The sequence below is a fragment of the Ochotona curzoniae genome, unplaced genomic scaffold (assembly GCF_017591425.1).
Source record: "Ochotona curzoniae isolate NIBS_2020 unplaced genomic scaffold, NIBS_Ocur_1.0 contig_3819, whole genome shotgun sequence".
In the NCBI taxonomy this organism is placed as follows: Eukaryota; Metazoa; Chordata; class Mammalia; order Lagomorpha; family Ochotonidae; genus Ochotona; species Ochotona curzoniae.
Window position 1 is genome coordinate 28,696,741 of NW_024466004.1, and position 21,891 is coordinate 28,718,631.

General features: G+C 37.3%; 1 protein-coding gene across 5 annotated transcripts in view; it reads left to right on the forward strand.

The window, feature by feature from the left end:
* KCNQ5 (potassium voltage-gated channel subfamily Q member 5) overlaps positions 1–21,891 on the forward strand; it is a 520,388-nt gene that overhangs the window by 423,809 nt on the left and 74,688 nt on the right. For all 5 annotated transcript variants that reach the window (XM_040983626.1, XM_040983627.1, XM_040983628.1 and 2 more), the window contains exons 6-7: positions 12,078–12,188; positions 17,754–17,849. In XM_040983626.1, the coding sequence (XP_040839560.1) occupies positions 12,078–12,188; positions 17,754–17,849 (207 nt within the window). The remainder of the gene's footprint in view (positions 1–12,077; positions 12,189–17,753; positions 17,850–21,891) is intronic.

Here is a 21,891-nt window from a genome sequence, read left to right on the forward strand (position 1 = left end):
TCAGGATCCCATATGAGCACCAGTTCTAATCCCAGCAGCCCCGCTTCCCATCCAGCTCTCTTCTTGTGGCCTGGGAATGCAGTTGAGGACAGTCCAAATGCCTTAGGACCCTGCAGCTGCATGGGAGACCGCTAGGAAGCTCCTGGCACCTGGCTTCAGATTGGCTCAGCACCAGCTGTTGCGGCTACTTGGGGAGTGAACCATCAGATGGAACATCTTCCTCTCTGTCTCTCCTCCTTTACATATATATTCGCCTTTCCAATAAAAATAAATCAATAAACAGCACAAATTGCATCAGCAGAATGAAGAACAAAAATCATACTTTATCATCTCAATAGGTGTAGAGACAGCACTTCAGAAGATTCAACACCTTTTCATGATTAAAAAGGAATAAAGAAAAACATTTCACAAAATAGATATGTAAGGAACATATCTCAAAAATCAACAGCCAGTATCATACTAAATAAAAAAAAACTGAAAACATTTCCACTCAGATCTGACCAAGTGAAGAATGTTGATTTTTGCCACTCTAATTCAATATATTCCTGGACATTTTAGCAAGAACAGTTGGGGATGCAAAAAAATAAAGGAAAACAGGAAGTCAAATTATCCATGGTTACAGATGGCATGATATTGTACATGCAAAAATCTAATCACTGCACCAAAAATATTAGGATTGATGCACTGATTCAATAAAGTTACAGATTACAATAATAAACATACAAAACACAGTAGCTTTTGCAATAATAAACGTACAAAAGCAGTGGCTTTTTATAGTCTAATTATTATTTCAGTGAAAGAAAAATTCCATTCACATTTTCCAAAAAATAAACCAAATATTTAGGAATAAAAATATCCAAAGAATTGAAAGATCTCTACAATGCAAATTATCAAGCTTTGATGAAGGAAATCATCAATAACACAAAAAATGGAAAATTACTCCTTGTCATGAATTAGAATAATTAATATCATTAAAATGTTTCTTTTTAAACTACCTACAGCAATCTAGCAATTCAATGCAGTCTCTTTGAAAACACCAATTCCATTTGTGACAGAATTATAAACAATCCTAACATTCCTGTGGAATCACAAAAGAATTAATAACCAAGGTTTTCCTGAGCAAGAAAAATCAATCTGTAGGCATTACAGTACCTGACTGACTTTAAAACATACTACAAAGCTATAGTACATAAATAACCATGATACTGGCAAAAAAAAAAAAGATACATTAAAAAATGGAGCAGAACAGAGTCCAGAAATTAATCCATATGTATATAAATACAGCCAACTGAATTTTTTTTTACAAAAATGCTCTAACTATACAGTGGAGTAAAGGTAATCTCTACAATAAATTATACTGGCGAAACCATATATATACATGTATAAGAATGGAATGATATTCATAGCTCGCACCAAATGCAAAAATCAAGTCAAAATGGACTAAATACCTAAATTTACAACCTGTGACTTTGAAGTTGCTGGAGGAAAATATAGAAGAAACAATGAAACACATTGATGTAGGGAGTCTTCTTGGGAAAAACTTCCAGAGCACAGACAACAAAACCGAAACTAAACAAGTGGGATTATATCAAACTCAGAAGCTTCTACACCCAAAGGATGCAACCAGTAGCATCAAGAGACATCCAAGATAATGATACCCAAATGACATGAACACATTCCATCAAAGAGATACCCACGTAATACTTACAACAGCAGTATTCATATAGTCAAAATCTGGAGTAAACCACACTTTCTATCACCAGATGAATGCATAAAGAAAATGTGGAAGACAGAGACACCACTGACACTAGCTGTGAGCCAGCATCATACCATGTCACATTTATACCCATGACTATTCAATGAAGGAGCAGACACCCCATTAAGTCATAGATTCCTGTTTCAAATGTAAAAGCCATCAGAAGAGAAAACCAGTAAGTGGCTCCACAAATGCATAAAGGTAAATGTAGAAATACCAGCAACATGAACATGGAAGACAATGAGACTTCTCCAAAGTAACACAACAGCACTTCAAAAGTGTGTGCAGATGAAGAGAGTAATAAAATTCCTGAAAAGATTACTAAAGAGTGATTGTACTTAACTCAAAAAAAATGAAAAGCAAGAATAAATCCATGCATGACATGAATGAAACATTTTGTGAGGAGATATACTGAAGGAGAAATTAAACTAAAATATTAGAAGCTAAGACTTTAATGTGTCAAATTAAAATACAGTGGAAAGTCATAACAAAAGTTTTGGTAAGGCAAAAGAAAAAATATTCAAGCTAGAAGACGAATATTTGGAAATATTTCAGATTGTTAAAAAAAAAAGGAAGAAAGAAAAACTGAAAACAGTATTCAAGATTTATGGGATATGGTCAACAGTAAAGCATACAGATCTTAGGAGTGCCTGGAGGTATGGACAGGGAAATGGATTAGAAAGACTGTTCGTGAAATAAGAGCAGAAATCTTCCCTAATTTGGAGAAAGGAAGAAAGGGCCATACATGTCCTGGAAGTACATGAAACTCCTACTAAATATGACAAGCAAAGATCTTCTACATGACACATTGTAGCCAAACTTTCTACAGTAAAGCACCAAGAAAAGATTCTGAAATGTGCACAACAGAAACATCAGCTCACCTTCAGAGGATCTCCAGTTAGAGAAACAGCTGATTTTTTTCTCCAATTAGATTATAGCTGATTTCTCATCAGAAACCCTGTGGGCTAGAAAAAAATGGAAAAACATGGTCCAAGTTCTAAAAGAAAAAGAAAAAAATTGTCAGCCTAGCATACTGTAGCCTGTATAGCTTTTACTTACAATAAATGTGAAATAAAGACCTTCCAAATTGAATCTGTCATCACTAACCAGACTTGCAAATGATACTTAAAGATATGCTACTCAGAGAAAGAGAGAAAGATAGTCACCATTTTGAAAGAACATGAACGCAAAAAATCTAGTAAATGTACACTGGAAATCTCAAGTAAACAATAGGGAATATAGGGAAATGGCTAGACTAAGTCATTATTTACCAAAAATAACCATGAATGTAAAAAGGCTAATTTTTCCTATTAAAGGTACAACTGACTGCATGGAATAAAAAAAAAATAAGACAATCTATTTTTTGCTTGCAAGAAACACACCTCACCAACAAAGGTAAGATACACACAGACTAAAAGAATGGAAAAAGAGATTCCATACCAAAGGAAATCAAAAAGGAGCAGGTGTCCCCATCTTAATATCAGACCAAATAAATTTTTATGCAAAAATGTTAGGAGACAAAGAAGGTTGTTATGTAGAGTAAAGGATCAACTCAACAGGAAGATGTTTATGCACATAATAGTGAATGTGTATGCACTTAATGCCAGGATACCTGGCAATTTAAAACATATTAATTGATCTAAAAGGAAACAAACTCCAATGTAATAATAATGAGAGACCTCAACATTTCACTTTCATCAATATACAGGTCAACTTAACAAGAAAAAACAAATGAAATAACAAAATTTGTATGCACTCTGGACCAAATGGGCATAATTAATATCTGCAGAACATCTCATTTCACAAATGCAGAAGACACATTTTTTCATCATTATAGGGAACTTTCTCTGGATTAGACCATTCAGTAGGCCGTAAAGCAAGTCCTAGTAACATGAAATAAATGAAATCATATCATGTATCTTCTCTAGCCACAATTTGAAATTTATTGTTTATGGGTGAAATGATCATTTTTCTATTCATTTATTATTTATAATCTTTGTTTATATTCCCAGTAAACTGAGTCATTTATGCTTTATACTTGTTAAACTTCTTTTTGGTGAAAAAATAAAAATAAGTAAATGAACAAATAACCATCTAGGGGGCAAATTCTTAAATATCTAAAATTCTGTTTTCAGATGACTCTTAAAAAGTCGAGTTTATGCTACGTTTAAAAAATAATTTAAAAAGACCCTCAAGGCCAATGCAATGGCTCAATTGGCGTATTGTTCACTTTCAAGTATCAGCATCCTATTTGGATGCCAGTTCATGTCCTGGCTGCTCCACTTCCCATCAGCTCCATGCTGATATCTGGGAAAGCAATGGAGGATGGCACAAGGCCTTGAGAGCTACACTCACATGGGAGACCCAAAAGTTCCTGGCTTCTGATTAGCCCAGCTCTGGCCAGAGAGGCTGTTTGGGGAGTGAACCAACAAATGGATGACCTTTCTCTTTGTCTTTCATTCTCACTGTGAAATCTGCCTTCCCAATAAAAATTTACAAATACAAAAAAAAAAAAAAACTAAAACTGAGGGAAAAATATGAAGTTTATGCAAAAATCCACACTACAAAATTTATTTTCCATCTAAGATGTTAGGAAATAATTGTACTTTTGGGTGTTTTAAGTTAAAATGAAATATTTAGCATGTACATGTGTCCTTATAAGTATCCACTTTGATCAAATGTCTAAACACATAACTGGCTATTACAAAAGTTTTAGTTAACAAAGATTCTCTGTATATTTTATGCATTTATATATAAAATAGAAAAACATTTTTTCTACCAAAACATTTGTAATGGCCTTATTTCACACTATTTCACTGCAGCATTTTTTATTTCATTCCCTTCAATCATATTTTCTATTCGGAGTAAAAATCTAATGTAGAGTTATACCCTTTTAACACTGTACATTTAAAAGAAAATGTTTGGACTCAGAAAATATGACAAGTTTGGGTAGTAGTAAAAGAAGAATCCAATAACCAGTCACACTTAACCATTCAAAACCCATTCATTCCCTGTCGTCTGCCTCCACCAAGTATACATGTGGTCATGAATCATCCTTACAGCTCACAGAAGCAAGCAGTGTGAATGTGTATAGTTCCAGTACGATTACCCACTGTGGGCAACCCTTGTGTCATAATTGCATGTGCGCAGGTGGAAATGACAAGGAATTATACAGTACAGGTGATGGAGATATCTTCAAAGGAGGAGCTATATAATGTGTTTTGTGTTGGATATCCTACCTAAAAAGACTAATGTTTCAAAGGAGACATATTACTTGGTTATTTGTTTTCCATTATAACAGAACTGCATTAGTAGATTTTTCCCCAAAATCGGTGCTAATTCTTTAAGTTCATTCAGTCCACATGTGTATGTTGTCATTAACATTCACCAGCTGCCCTTACTGGAAATCACTGAGGCACTTGGCATGGGCGTCTGCCTTAGAAATATGATGGTATTCCATAGACTGAGACATCCTGCCATGCCAAGCCATAAGGATACTGCTGGGGTCTCTGAGATCTGTGAGTTTTTGAGAAAATCAGGTGACTGTTGCAACAGTCACTTTGACAGTATAAACCAGTTGTGATTTCCTTCAAGCTCTTGCAGGTCACAGATGGTTCCTCTCAAATCCTCTGAAGCAAGCAACTATTCCAAGATCTTGCCACTTGGATAGCTGGTGTCTGGGGCTCTGTGCAGGCTTGCTACCTTGGACTTGGAACCTAAATGAAGACACACAACATTTTATTTCAACTGCCCCTTGAAGAGTTCATAATTTCACATCTGGTGGTACTTCCCTGTTCACATCATGATGAATTCTGCAGGAAGAGCATAAAGGAAACTGCCACCAACTCTCTCCCTAGAAGGAATCAGTGACACATTCGTTTTCCACTGCACATCCTTCCCAAGCATAGTCTGGCAGCAATAGGCTCCTGATCTTGTAACCAAAAACTTCCTAAGCTCCTGTGAAGTCAGAGTGAGGGTGGTGTTGTGGTGAAGGGTTGAGTTGTTGGTTTTTCACATCATTTGCACTCTGAAATGTAGCCATCCCAGAAGCCTGAGTGAAACTACAGAAAAAAGGCAGACAGAGCCTTTACCCACTCCAGGGTGCTTGGTCAAAAGCCCATTCTATTCTCTGTGAACTACTACCATAAGAGAAAAGTGCAATCCCAAATTCCGAATAAAAGAAAGCAGGCACCCTCCTCTACATAGGATAAAACATGATGTCACGTAACTGTATCCCATTCTTCAAAGTCAGAGGAAGATTGAAATCCATACCTTGAGACTGGCCCAAGCAGAGTAACTCACATGCGTTCACTGAAACATGAAGAAAATTATGATGTAACATTTTTAAAGTGACTAAACCATGAAAATTTCCCTTCAGTCCATTATTATCGATAAGCTGCTTTAAAAAGACTAGCCTAGTTTTCAGAAAATAGGATAGATTGACATTTTTATCACATTTAACATAGGAGCCTGTAACAAAAGTTGAGCCAGAAACTGATTTCTGTACTCCCATACTTATACTGATACTGGATTATAACAGAGGCCCTCTCTCTAATCCTGGATGAGATTTCCACCCAGTAAGCCTCTTGCTGACTTTTTCACATACTGAGCATTTCTTCCCATTCCAAGAAACTCCTCTTCTAGGAGTGAAACTACTGATGAGCACTCCCAATTCCACTCTCAATCCCTACTGTGTGTCCTTGCAATGGAAGAGCTGTCCTTTCATGTTGTCAAAGCTTACCCATTCCACTATGCCCTTGACCCTTTGTGCTCTGCTTCTTTGGGTAGCTTCTCTTCCCTCTTCTGTATCACTTCCTGGGCAAACATGCATTTTAAAGCCTCCCTTCAAATCAGAGAGTTTTAGGAATTCTTGCTCTTGTTCTGTTGCCAGTGTTCTTAAACTGATTCTTAATTATTAACATTTAGTGAGTTCCTCTTTATGACAAATATCATGCTCAATGTGAGTAAAATAACAAGAGGTAAGTCATAATTATTTCTAATAAAGGAAATACAGCCTCTCACCAAAGAAAATATAGCAAACTACCACTTGCGATAAAGTGCCATTAAGAAACAAGGAGCTGGTCTGGGGAAGGGCACACCAGCACAATGGCTCAGTGGCTAAATCTTTACCTTGCAAGTGTCAGGGTCCCATTTGTGTGCCAGTTCATGTCCCAGCTGCTCCACTTCCCATTCAGCTCCCTGCTTATGGCCTGGGAAAACAGTAGAGGATGTCCCAGTGCCCTGGGACCCTGCACCCATGTGGGAAACCCAGCAGAGACTCCTGGTTCCTGGCTTCAGATAGGCTCAGCTCTGGCTGTTCCAATCATTTAGGGAGTGAACCAGCAGATGGAAGATCTTTCCATCTCTCCTATCAGTAAATCTGACTTTCCAATAAACATAAGTATATCATTTTTTAAAATAAAAAAGGAGCTGAAATAGAAAATAACAAGAAGATCTAGTGTAGATAGGGTGGGAAAGTGGGAAAGAAAGCTCTTTAATGAAGGGGTATTTTGGGTAATAGCTGTAGGATTGAAGGATACTCAAGCCCAATGCAAGAGCAGCATGTGAAAAGGCTCTGGGCCCAAAGATCCAACTTTGTTGGAGGAGCTGAAAGGCCACTGTCACTAAAGCACAGTGAGTGAAGGTGAAAGCAGGATGATCCCTGAGCAAAAGTCAGAGTTCACATCACACAAACCATGGCTAAGAGCTTTGGATTTATTCTGAATTCAATAGATAGCTCATAAAGGGTTTTCAGAGGAGAATAAGAAAATAATATCACTATTAAAAGTATGCATAAGGAATTAGACTAGGAAGGCAAGGGTAAAAGCAGAGGGAGCAATCAGGAGGCTACTAAATTGGGCCTTTCTACCACGTAACAGGGAAAATAGAAAGAAGGGGATGAATTTGCAATATGCTTAGAAGATAGAATCAGCAGAACTTGAGAGGTGAGGAAATGAGCCATTAGTATGATTGTGAGGTTACTGGCACGAACAGCTGGGTAGATGCTTGAGCTCTTGATTAATATGAGAAGGGTTACATTTGGGGGACTGAGAGTTTAAAGGAAATAAAAGTTCTATTTTAGCCATCTCAAATCATCATGCTCCATATAAATAGAGATACAAACGGCCAATAGAATAAGAAACTCAAAGAAATGGCCTGACCTAGAGCTAGAAACTAGGTGTGGTCAGCAGAAAATGCCGCTTAAATTGATCAGAGAGGGGTAGAAAAGAAAATAAGCCAGCCTCAAAGAGAAAAATAGCATGTTTTCTCTAATATTTGACAGCTAACAGAATACATAAAGGGTAGCAATGAATGATCAGTTTGGGACCAGATTGTCATTTTTAGCTCATGTTTTTACTCCTTTGGAAACGTGGTCTTGTGGTCTTTTTACTTTTACTTGCTTAATATCAGGATTAGTTGCAAATCAAGCCTGTGAATGTAGAGTTGACTAAAATGATGTGTGTGTAAAGGAGGAATGCTGCAGGAGAAACCAGACGAGTGAAGGAAGCGTGGTTGACTCTTGAAGCTGTGCCTATGGAACTCAGGATGGAACGGAATCTGTTCCCTTTATATCAATTTAAAAATTATATTAAAAAGCTTAAGAAAATTTAAAAGAGGCAAAGACAGCGAAATCTGAGAATTTAATACTAGCATGTTGAAAAGATGAGAAAAAAGTCACAAAAAAAGTCATCCAACTCCACAAAAGTGAAGAGAGACGAGTGCTCCAGGAGAGGGTGGAAGAGTGCTGAATATTTCTGACAGCTCTGGCATCACACAGCTGGTCCTCCTGTTCATCGTCTCTGCCTATCAAAATGCCCCTTTCTTCAAAGTCCAAGAAACAGGGCCTGACCAGAAAAACCACATTCTCAGTGATCACCAGTGAGTACCTGCTGCACCACATCTATTATCTTTTCTCTCTTTATTGTTCCTGTTTTCTACTAGCCTGTGATGTCAGAGACATCTGGTACTTTGTGAAACTCTGCTCTTTCTGATTTCTATTTATATAACTTTTCTTATTCTCCTCCATTTAGTTCTTCTGGTTTCCCTTCACCTTCCATCTCTTAAATCGTGGTGTTTCCAAAGGTGTCTTTAGACACCTTCTTTGCACTATTTGCAATGTCATTTATGTATCAACCTTTAAAAGCTACTTTCTGCAGTATTTCAAAACCCATATATCAGGCCAAACTCAATCTCTTGATACTTGAGCTCCTATTCTAAATTTCTAGATAGACATTTCTATAGCACAGTCAAATAACATTTTTAAAACTACTATTTGGTATAGCCAGACTCTTGCCTTTACTCCACAACCTTCTTATTTCATATCATATATTAACTCATGACTTAATCATCTTCCCAATTCAAATTTTTAGATCACTGTTGACTTAGTCCTCCCGCTACATCCCAGACAATCAATAATGCACTTCTGTTGAACTTCCTAACTTGTTACTCTCTGTTGTCATACGTTTACAATCATCTCCTTTCTCCCTGTTGTAATCCACCTTGACACTTGCTGCCATAATTTCAGTTGCTAAATGTACATTGATTAAAAATCTTTTAGAAGTATTTCTGGGTCACAGAACAGGGAACAGAAACCTTACCCATCTGTTTAAGACCTTCATTCATCCATTTAGTACATGTTTATGGACTGACTATTGAATTCCAACCACTGTGCTAAGATTCACCAATGAGCCAGGCAAAATCGTAGCCTCACTTTCTAATAGAAAAGATAGTCTTTCTATGGAGCTGAAAATGTGACAGGTATCTGTAAATGGGAACCTGGGAAGCCGGAAGGTCAAGAAAGAATTACAAGCACAAAGATCCTGAAGTGAGAAAGAGCTTGGTGTATTAAGCAGCAAGGCAGGTGAGATTGAAGCAGACTGAGATGGAGAGTGCTGGAAGATTATGTCTAAAAATGGTTGTCATGCAGAGATCCAGAGGTGGGTAGGAGTTGGGACTTTGTTCTAAGGAATGCAGGAAGCCACAAGAGGAGTTTGCTCCTGGGAGACATATGATATGGTTGTCATTTTCAAAGATAGTCTCTGATCAAGCTGTAATATAGGCTGATCTCTCCCAATAAACTTTTTATTCTGTCTTATTATAAACCGGCAAATTAGAATGTGTTAATTTTATGGAGTATGGTTATGATTTATGAATACATTGTGGAATAATTAAGTCAAACTAATTAATAGTTTATGGCCTCAAATAGTTCATTTTTTTTGTAGTAAGAACACTAAGTTTATCTTTTCTGGCAATTTTAAATGTGCTATACAGTGTTATTAACCATATTTGACATACTACACAAAAGATCTCAAAAACATACAAGTCCATTTTCTGATCTAATACTTTGTACATTTTGGCCATCTTCATCTATGCCCCAACCTCTAGCATCTGTTAACTGCTGAAATTCCATTTTCTGCCTCTATGAGTTTGATTGTGTTAAATTCCACAAGTAAGTGAAACCTATTATTATTTGTCATCTTTGCAATTCTATTTAATATCATCTGGACTGGGTGGAGAAAAGGCATTTGGCAAAAGCCCAAATCCTTTCATAATAAGAACTATCAACAAGTTAGGCATATGAATACTGTACCTCCACAAAATAAAGGCTATACACAATAAACCTACTGCTAACATTATGCTCAACAGTAAAAGCTTAAAGCTTTTCCTCTGAGATCTGGAACGAAACAAAGATACCTACTCTGCCACTTTGTTCAGCATAAAGTCCTTGCCAGAGCAATGAAACAAGAGAAATAAATAAAGGGCATCCAAATAAGAAAGGAGGAAGTAAAATTGTTGCTGTTGGTTGAAGACATGATGTTCTGTGTATAAGACTCCATGGGTAGTCCATGGGTAGTCTTAAATATTGCTAATAAATATAGCAAAACTTCAGGATACAAAGTCACCACACAATCAATATTTTCTATACATTGACAACTTTTTCAAAAATCCAGAGAAAATTTTGTTTGTCATAGCTACCAAATATAAAATACTTGAGGATGAATTTAACCAAGGGGGTGAAAACCTATACAATGAATGGCTGTTGAATGTTATTGACAGAAATTGAAGAAGTCACTAATCCTGTTCTATTCAACCATGCTCAGTTGAGCTGCACAGCTTTGATTTTCCATAACCTCCCATTGTTTGTTCTCACTGCTGTGTACTCACCCACCTGTTTCCTACCCCCAAGACCTTTCTTAATTATTTCTGCCTCAAAATCTCACTCTTCCTTCAAAGCGTGAGAGGGGTGATGCTGACCCGTAGTTAAGCCTCCTTGATACTCCAAACTGATAAATATTCAGTCTGTTCCTTGAGTTTCCATAGCAGGTCCCATTCATAATCCCTAGCTGACCCTATTTTGTGTTTTAATTGGGTGTTTTTTTTTTTGCATGACATGTCTCTTTTAAAACACCATCAGTATCTTTTTATAATGTTAATTTTGTTTTTAAGATAAATCTATTTATATTGGAAAATCAGATGTACAGAGAAAAGAAGTAACAGAAAGAAATATCTTTCATCCACTGGTTCACTCCCTAAGTGGCCTCAATGGCCTGAGCTGAACCAATCTGGAACTAGCAGTCAGGAGCTTCTACTGGGTCTCCCATGCCCCATGCCTTCCCAGGCCACAAGCAGGGATCTGGAAGGCAGGGAAGCCAGGACATGAACCAGCATCCACATGGGATTCTAGTGCATGCAAAGCAAAAATTTAACCAATGAACATCACACTGGGTCCACCATCAGTATCTTAGGTCAAGAGCTATAGTCTCCTCATTTTTGTTGCTCTGTAAATCATAACTTACCTTGCTCACACCAGGCCTTCACAAAGTATCTTCTGAAGAACTGGAGGGGGAGAGAGAAGCCCTTATGCTTCTAAACCTGTACCTTGACAAATATGAAATCTTACTACTTTATTTAAATAAAAAGAAAAAAATGAAGAAGGGAAGGAAATGCCTTCCAAGATAATGAATGTGCAGGATTAATGAACGCAAGCTTGTTTTGTGTACAGATCCAGTCCTAAATCCACAACACTATCAGTTCTGTAGCAATCATGGTTATCCACTTGCTTAAATAACATTTCTATGAATCCACTTAGAAAAGATGGAAAACTGTGTATTAAGGAAGGAACAAGTATGTAGGTTATTCCCTTCCTTAAACAAAGTGAAGTTCTGTTATGCGTCATGGAAAATTAGAGCACAGTAATAAAATTCACCAACGACACTTGTTGAATAATGATTTAATGGAAATGTGACTTTGCCTTCTGTTCACAGATCCTAACTTTTCTCTCAACTTCTTAAGCTACATGTTCTATTTATTTTGTTTTTAGATTACATTGACAACTATCGGCTATGGAGACAAAACTCCCCTAACTTGGCTGGGAAGATTGCTATCCGCAGGCTTCGCACTCCTTGGCATTTCTTTCTTTGCACTTCCTGCTGTGAGTATCTGTACAACAATAAAGCATCTTAAATTAGGTCTTACTGGAGTGAGATCTTGCAAATTGGTATGCTTGGGAAAATGTATCATTTAAAATTATAATTTTTCTAATATGATATTGACTGTTCTAACTATATTTAGGCAGACAGTTTACAAATAATGATCCTCCCTTGAAGATACTTAATATGAGAATTTAATCTTATCCAGGTCTTTGTGGCCAAATTACAATTCTAATGACATCCACAAGTCAGTCAACATGCTACAAAAAGATTTAAAATATTTGCAAAGATTTAAAGATATTTTCTTTTTAAACAAATGGCTCCACATTGAATCATACCATGAGCCACTGAAAAGACGAATGTGCACAAGTGAAGTATTTTCCTTGGGTCCATTTGAGTGAAAGGCATGTGACCTTAAAGGGTCTGAAATGTGTCCGATGATTTATTCCTTATGTCATCATCATCGATTTTTCTTAATGAGCAGTTTCTGCATCTTATCAGAATGAGGGATACATTTATCTTCCTCCAAGCTTGTGATTATTTTCTGCTTAATGGATAAAGCCTGCAACTCTGATCATCTTACTCTTGTTTCTTTAAATGTAGTTGGTCAAAATATTACAGTTTGCCCTCCAACCCCAAGTTCTCCACTCATGCGCACAAGGGTGAGGGAGCCAACGAAAAGGAGTTTTAAGGTATTGACAGCAGGCTGGCCTGTGGAAAATAGCCATGTTTTGTTCCAGATACAAGCTGATGCCACAGTACAGCCTCTGCTAAACAGAAACTACAAAGCACTCCTCCACAGGATGCTGGAGGAGAAGGGAGGTGAGGTAGGGACTTTCAGCACTAGATTTTAGCTCCCCGGACGTCGCTGGTACCCATGAGTGAATGCAGAGGATACTGCTTCCATGGTCAATGCCCAACTCCAGATAGTGCAGCTGTTTCTGCTCCCCAAGGGCTCAAAGTCATGGGGGGAAAAAAAACTTGAAAAATGGTATCTAGGAGCCAGCATGGTGGTTCAGATAGCTAATCTTCCACCTACAAGACCAGAATCCCATATCAGTGCCAGTTCATGTCCTGACTGCTCCACTTCTGATCCAGCTCCCTGTTTATGAGCTGGGAAACCAATGAAAGATGGCCCAAGTCCTTGGGATCCTGCACCAGCTTGGGAGACCCGGAAGAAGTCCCTGGCTTTGTATCAGCTCAGCTCTGACCACTACAGCCATGTGGGGAGTAAATGAGCAGATGGAAGATCTTTGTATCTCCTTCTCTCTGTAAATCTGCCTTTCCAATGAAAATAAATAAATGAATCTTTTAAAAAGTGATGTCTAGGCTTAGACATTACCCCACAGTTGAATTCTGATTTTGTTGTTCACTGCATTTCCGTGTTCATTTCCTAAGACTGCCATGACATGTATCACTGACTATGTGGCTTAAACAACAGACATTTATTGCCTATCAGTTTTAGAGGCCAGAATTCAAAATGAAGATATTGACAGAATTTTTTGCTTCTGAGACCATGAAAGAAAGATCTGCCCAGGCCTCTCTTTGGTTTGTGGAGAGTCCCCTTCTTCCTGTTTCTTCGCATAATTTATGTCCTATTTTCTTCTCCTTAAAAGGACAGCAACCCTTTTGGATCAGCAGGGTCTGGGCTTCAGATCATTTAGGACCTGTGAAATTATTTTGTCTGGCCAAAGCAATTACAATCAGGACTCAGAATTCAATCAATCGTACAGGCTAATTTTTTTAAAGGTTTATTTTTTTCTGTGGGAAAGGCAGATTTATGAGAGAAGGAGAGATAGAGAAAGATCTTTCATTTTCTGGTTCACTCCCCAAATGACCACAACAGCCAGATGTGAGCCAATCCAAAGCCAGGAGTCAGGAGTTTCTTCTGGTTCTCCCACATCAGTGCAAGGTCCCAAGGCCTTGGGCCATTCTCTACTGCTTTCTCAGGCCATAGGCAGAAAGCTGAATGGAAAGTGTTGCAGCCAGGACACAAACTGATGCCTTAATGGGATGCCAGTGCTTGCAGACAGATAATTAGCCAGTTGAGCCATTGTGCCAGCCCTAGTAGGCTAATTTTAATTGATAATTTCGTGTGGTCTGCAGATGTTACAAACACCAAAACATGCTTGGCTGACAAAAGACTGCCCACCCTGTATTAAAGCTACCCTTACAACCTCATTTTAAACCATATACAGCTGTAAGGAAGGACCTACCTTTAAATAAGGTTGTATGCTGATGCACTGGGGGACAGAATTCCACCTGTGAAGCTTGAGGGTACACAGCTCAAATAGTGATATTCCTTCATTAATGAATGGAGGAAGAGTGATTAATCTCAGAGAAATTTTGTAAAAGCCAATATGATGATGTAAGTCATGTGCTTACTAAGAAGTCTCTCAATATATCTTACTTGAATTTTCTTACGTGAATCTAGGAATTCATGTTTCCTGGTATAGCATAATACATCAAAGGAGATTAGGAAAACATTCCATTTTCCAAAATTAACTCCCCTGTTAATCTCAACAACCCCTGTACAGAGCAGAGATTCCCTCGGCAATCACATTCCATTCAGGAAAAGACCTTTCAAAAGGGTAAAATGCAGTTTGGATTTTTATTCCCAAACTAATGGCACACAATATGTGCTGCACTGTGATTACATTTATTCTCATGCCACAAGTATGGCAACCTCTATGACTTAGTGAATGTGAACAGGAAGTTAGGTAGCCCTGGACTATTAAAATACACTATGCTGTAGGTGCTGCCCCAGAGCAGAGCCTCAGGAACTGTAATCGTGAATCTGATTAGCGAAGAAATTCTGATTAGCTGACTCCACCATTTCACAATTGTTTGGAAAACATATATTGCAACTGTAGAAACCGGATGATAGAACAACCAACAGGAAGAAATGGTGAGAGCCTGAGAACAAGGAAAGGAGAACAAAATCTGTAAGAAACAAGCAAATCTAAGTGTTCAAAAAGTGTAAAGACTTGGGGCCAATTAGCATGAAGGGCAACCTGTGTGTGGAAGCTGACTATATCTAGTGCAGTGAAGTGTCTGGGCCACATAATGAAGCCCTAAACCATTCCAAAGAGGTTAAACTATGTTGTTACATTAAATTAAAGGTGAGCGACTAAGTAATCATTCTTGAAAATTTCTTCAACAAAATTAAAATTTTATGTGGTTTTATATAATCTGGAAGATTTTGAAGGGAAATATGTTAAATGTTCGCCAAAACTTGATTGTTTTCTAAGTTGGTGTTTGAGTAGCACCTCGCAGCATAGAATTCAAACTTAAAACTCAAACATTTAAGTATTGTTCTCATAGAAAAGCAATAAAAACAAAACTCAGTTTCTAAAGCTTCGTAAAACTTGGTGTTGAATTTCGAAAAGATGGCACGCATGTACAAAGGCTAGCCACGTTGTACATGTGTATATATATCACAATGGGTTTTACCAGACTTCTATTTAAGTGCACTGAGTTGTGTATTCAGAGAGAGTGGAGGAAAGCTGGAACAGAGCCATTATGAGACAGTGAGCAGGCCTTGTTTAATAACTGCTGCAATGTACAGTCTGGCGCAAGAGATGTGTAGCAAACATTTGCCTTCTACTAATGTATGTTCCTAAGCAATGCCAACGTGATTTTCAGCACATTTTAGTTTGTTTAGCAGATGCTAAATTGGTGCTGCATAGGACCTATCTTCATTTTCCAAAGGAGATTTCACCCTGAACCTCATCTCCATGTAGTAAGGTCTACTCATCTCCAAGTAGGTTATATGCATATAATTAATGTACACATAATATACATTATAAATATATACTATAAGTTAGAATGCTTTCTATTCTGCTACATGTTAATATTTCAAGAAAATTTACATTAAAAAAGCAGTAAGTCTGTTTTCCTAAATGATTTTTAATAAGAAAAAGTTAAAACTTTCAAAGGGAGGGTCGTTGTATAATCTCTAGGTGGAGGAAAATCATGTTCAAATCTGCAAAGCCGACCATAGATTCCAGTCTTTATAAAGCTTAGTTTGCACAAGCACAGCCTGCGAGTGATTCAGACCTTAGAGAGCATGAGACAGCCACTGAAAAAAAGAGATGGAAAACAGAGCCTATGATGTAATTTCAAATTTCATAGTCCAATCATTTGTCCTAATTAATAATGGAGTAGATCATTTCACATTAACATCAAATAGCATTATTGTATAATTGTATATTTTTAACCTGGTTGCATTACTTATTGTCTGCTTTTTGTCCAAGATGTGCTCACAATTATGAAACCTCAAGGCAAAAAGGAAAGTTAAAGGCTATCTAGAAGCCAAAAATATCTCAGCCAAGTTGTCATCCAGCTGAGACTTAACACCTCCTAGAGATGAAAAACCCACTACCTCTCCAGGCAGCCAATACCATCTCTGAACTACTTAAAGAAAAGCAACAGTTGCTTACCTATGGCAAACACTGGCTTAGTGACTTAGTACTTTTCAGATGCCCAGCTCTAACCTAAGGGGTAGCCTCCTTGAAGTTTAATAAAAAGCTAATAATTTATAGCTAGAAAGTATAATCCACACACTTGAAAGCAGTGAAGCCACAAGTCCCATACTAATAAATCTGAGAGTTATAGGAAAGGTGCAGAGACTGAATTTAGGAAATTGAAAGCTATCCCAAGAATGAGACAAAGCAACTTGGTTCTTGGATATTAGAAAAATAAAACTGAAAAGAGGATAAAACATTAAATAACAAGAATTGGGACAGACCAATTTGATGAAAAGGGCAGTAAAACTAGCCCCAATAATAATATTGTAACATGGAAGGAACACTAATATTATCACCCAAGCTCTAAGTAGGTGAGCCTATCCAAGAATGCAAAGACTTCTGACATGTGAGATTAAAATTGAGGGAAATAAAAATGTGCGTTGCAGTGATCCATGATTTAGTCTTCACTGTACAAGCAGAAAAATCTTACATGTGTTCAAAGCTGAGTGTTTGTTGGTCTCATCTGTATAACCACACACCCCCGCCCCCGGTTTCGCTTTATCTTGGTCAGTACAGAATACATTCTTCTTCATTTCGTGGATGGAAAATACAACTTCAAGGTGTCCTAAAATGCTAGACATACTCCCATGTCCACATCAGTGAGCATCTAGCTCTTCTACATTTACAATGCAGCTCTGTCTAAAATACCATGGCACATAACCTCCAAATTCTAATACTGGATAAGACCACTCATTATAATTTAGACATAAATAAATGTCATGGAGAAGGCCAAATATGGCGTTTAATTTATAACTATGCTGCCTCTTACTGTACCACAGTACACAGTAAGTAGTGATATCTAATTGAATTACTAAAGAACAGAAGCTGCTATATCTCTTAGCAGTTTACCTCATAACTTGCCACTGGTTGATGGTATTACAATAGAGATAAATAATGTTTGTTTTCATAAGAACATGCTTATGGACAGGTTATATACTGCTTGTCTTCTCCCAAATCTGTTTAAAATTTTTTTAAATATTTGTATTATTTCACAGTGCTTTTGAAATTTTTTAGTCTTATTTTTGTATTTTATTCCAGGGCATTCTTGGCTCAGGTTTTGCATTAAAAGTACAGGAACAGCACCGCCAGAAGCACTTTGAGAAACGAAGGAACCCAGCTGCCAACCTCATTCAGGTAAGTGTCAGTGTAATCATTAGATGGTAATATCCATCTCCTTAAGTCCTTTTGGGGTCATTTTCCAAATTCAATTTTTCATTGCTTGGTAGAGCTACTATTTAGTTCTATTTTTAAAAGGAGAGAGAGAAACGAAATCAAAACTTAATGTGCAATCTGGAATTTGAGCAGGTACCATGTGCAATCTTAATTTTGAGCAGGTACCCTGCTTTCCCAAACAGAAAACTATCTTTTTCAGGAAATGGTCCATGCATTGTTCATGTCAATTAACTATACCAGACAGGCCATGCAGAGGTTAGCAGTTATGTTGCTTCTGGAATGACCTGCTGTGTCTTATGAATTACTTGGTGAAACATAATTGATCATTAAGTGATAGAGCAGAACACAACATTGTTCCCTGCATTACAATTATCTTCTCCGGCCAGACGTATGCCCCAATTCTGAAGAACAGCGTGTTTATTTAGAATGCCAAGGTTTGGTACCTGTGGAATTGCTTTTGTGCCACCTAAAGCAGTAACTTGAAATAGGCATTCTATTTTAAGAGCTAGTGGAATTATGGCATACATCAGTGTTAGAGATTGTGAAATAAGAAGTGTATTATTTGAACTTAGTTTATAACGTATAGTCATTACAGAGCATTTCATTTTCTTTTCAATGACTCGGAATTTTCTTCAGCACAGAGCGGATGCTGCTGTCTTTGCCATCCACACCTTTTGGTTGTGGGACCATTCCTGAAATAAGTTAAGAACAACAAAATATATTTTGTGATCTATAACGTGGGAATGGTATTTCATTATAGATGGCATATTTCTACAACCTGAAATTTCTTCTCTTCTTGCTGAGTAGTTAAAGCTGCAGAACGTCTAAGCTTTCGGATTTGGGTGGTGATCTGATATGCCAGAAGATTTATTTCTGCTGTAGTAACAAGCATACTGTTTCAATTTATTTTTTTATACTGTTTTACTTTTATTTTTTACAATACAGTTCCATAAGGTTAGGGATTTCCTCCTCCCACCTTCTTTTTTCCCCTCCCTCCCCCCACTTCTGTTTCAACTTAAATTGAATATTTGAGTAGGAGGAGAGTGGTTTTAAAAAAAAATAAAAGAAAAAGTACAAGCAGCTTTAGTCTTTGTGGATGTTCCATGCATTACCTGCAGCAGAAACTGAGCAAGAATAAGTGGGAGGAATGTGGCTCCATGATACTATGAAGGACATTTTTTTTTGCATCTGATAACTGTATAAGAATATTAATTTACTATCAAGGGAGTCTGAAATGAATAACAATAAAGTGGACCATTGGGGATGACTTCCAGTGCAGACCACTGAAAGTTTATTTTTAAGATTTCAAGGTTTTAAGGAACACTGAGAAGAAAGTAAACTTCATTTTCTTAAGAGACAACACCCCTAAGTAGTAGGAGTTTAGGATCTGATGCCAAACATTAGTCAGCAGAATGAAGGCGCAAAGAATAATATGCTTTAGCACACACACAAAATATGCTGAGACCCAGTTAGTGTTTCTTCACTCGTTTTACATGTTTCTATACTTGTAGTAATTTTTCCCTTTACTGTTCATTATTCTGGAACAATGTTTTCCAATATTCAAAGGCATAAGCTATTGCATGGATTTTTTTTCTTCCATCTGGGCACCAAGCCCTGTCTACATATGGAACCAATAATACATTTTACAATTATCAGCTGTTCTGTTAGAAAGTAAGTTTTTCAAGAAGTTGCTTATGCATGTATCAGTTGTGAGGATATAAAATCATGCTTCCCAGGTCAGCTTCATGTACCTATGTAACTTAGATTAATTAAATTTTAAAATTCCATTCATCAGTGCCACTAGCCACTTCTCCAGTATTCAGTAGCTGCAAGTGGGCACCGGCTACCATAATTGCACAAGACAGGTATGGAGAATAAGCAGACGCTTTCCTGATCTAACCTAAGTTGTCAGTGTGACTACTAAATTGCTCAAAAAAACAATTTCTTACCGGACTGGAAAATAAATTACAATTCCTGCAGAAAGTCACTGGAGCAGAGGTATTTGTATGTCCACAGCTGTAGCAAGGCAGGGCTTTTGTCACAGGTAGTCCATAAAAGTTGGAGCAGAGGCTGCTTGGAGGCCTAGAATCGTATTTTGTGGAGTTTGATTGTATGATAGGTAAACAAATTACCTTGTACAACTATAGGTAGTAACGGAATGAAATAATGAATTTTATTTTTGTTGAAAAATCCTGGCTATATATTGTCCATAACAAAAAAGAATACAGAGTACAACACTTGAATGTTCAAGAACACTTTTAAAATCTAACCATTGTTTTATAATCAGAGTAAATTCACTAATTTAAAAAGCTCCCTCATCCAAATGCAATTAATTTATTACACATAAAAATAATAATATGATTAGTAATTTTTTGTTCTTCCTGGTTGTAATTTTGGACAGAGTTTGAGCTGTAAGACTTGATTATATATTATAGAAATTTATTTTCAAGGGTGCACTGGATTAAAAAGCAAGCCTCATTTGCTGATAAATTCATTTTCTGGCCTAACAAATCTGACTTGGCTTGATGAACACACAAGGACAAAAAGCAGTCTCATTTTTTTTAAAGCCAAAATCTGCAAGAGAAACTGAGATGTCCAAGTTGCTTTACCATTTCGTTAATGAGAGAACTTAATTATCCAGAAGTTCAGGATTTTATCAAAAAGTTTAAAATCCCATCAGCTTTCAGCAAATTGAGCTGTGTCAATATTTTTACTTGATTGCTTTAAATTAACTTTTCCTTTCAAGTAGAGCAGTCTGGGGAAAGAAACCAGCTCTCAGTAATGTTTTGAATACCTGCCCAAATGTCACAACTTTTATTAATAATGTCCAAGACTCATGAAGTGCTTTATGCTTTGCAGAGTACTTCTAGTACTTAATATCACTTGATCCTCAGCACAAGGCTAACAGGAGCTAGGACTCAAATTCTGGTGCATGAAACCTAATCCATTAGTCCTTCCAAAAAGCGTGGTGTGCTGTTTGGCAGAGCAGTTGAGCCGCCACTTGAGACACCCACATCTTATCCAGAATACCTGGGTTTGAGTCCTGGCACTGCCCTCCATCCCACCTTCCACTACAGATGCATACCCAGGGATCCAGCAGGTGATGCTCAAGTCATCAGGCCCCTGCCACACATGGAGGACTCAGATTGAGTTCTGGCCTGCATGAGACTGCCTGTCTCACTCTTTCTATCTCTATTTTATTCCCTCTGCCCCCCACCTGCCTCCCAGCTGTCTGTGAGAGCCTTGGGGTTCAGATTCTTCAGAAGTTCCCTGTTGTTAAAGGTTTCTTTCTAGAGAGGATGGGTCGGTACAGACTGGAGCCAAAATGTTTTATTAGGAAAAGAAACAGAGAGCATAAGAGAAAGTTTGAAAAATAAATGCTAATAGACAGGCGTAATTTCCTTATTTTGCTGGACTCTCTGCATGGTCCATGCCCACAATGAAGGAATCATGACTGGTTATGAACTGTACCACTGTAACAATATGGAGAAATTCAATACGGGGGGAGGGCTTGGGAAGGGGTTGAGGGAATTCCAGAGCCTATGAAACTGTCATAAAATGAAACAATAAAAAATTGTCCTTATTTAAAGACATTAGACGGTATTGCTTTGAAGAACCTAATCAGACATAAATAAAGATAGATAGATAGATAGATAGATAGATAGATAGATAGATAGATGATACATACATACATACAATCTTAAAACTTTGGCTTCCTCCAGCAAAGTAACTTATTCTTTATCCATTTACACTAAAAGAGAAGATAGCAAAATATAAGCTCAAGCCACATTTATGGAGACTGTACACCATTTTTACCGGTTCAGCTATAAATAAAATGAATCTGAAAGAAAAATCCTAGATGAATAAAAAATGGCCTCAGAAAAAAAATGAAAATGGTGATAAAATTGTGAAAATCTCTCAAGAAAGAGAATGAAAAGGGAGGTGTGGGAAATAAGAGGAAACAAACATAAGAAAACTTTCAGGGTATCTAAGCCCCCAAAAG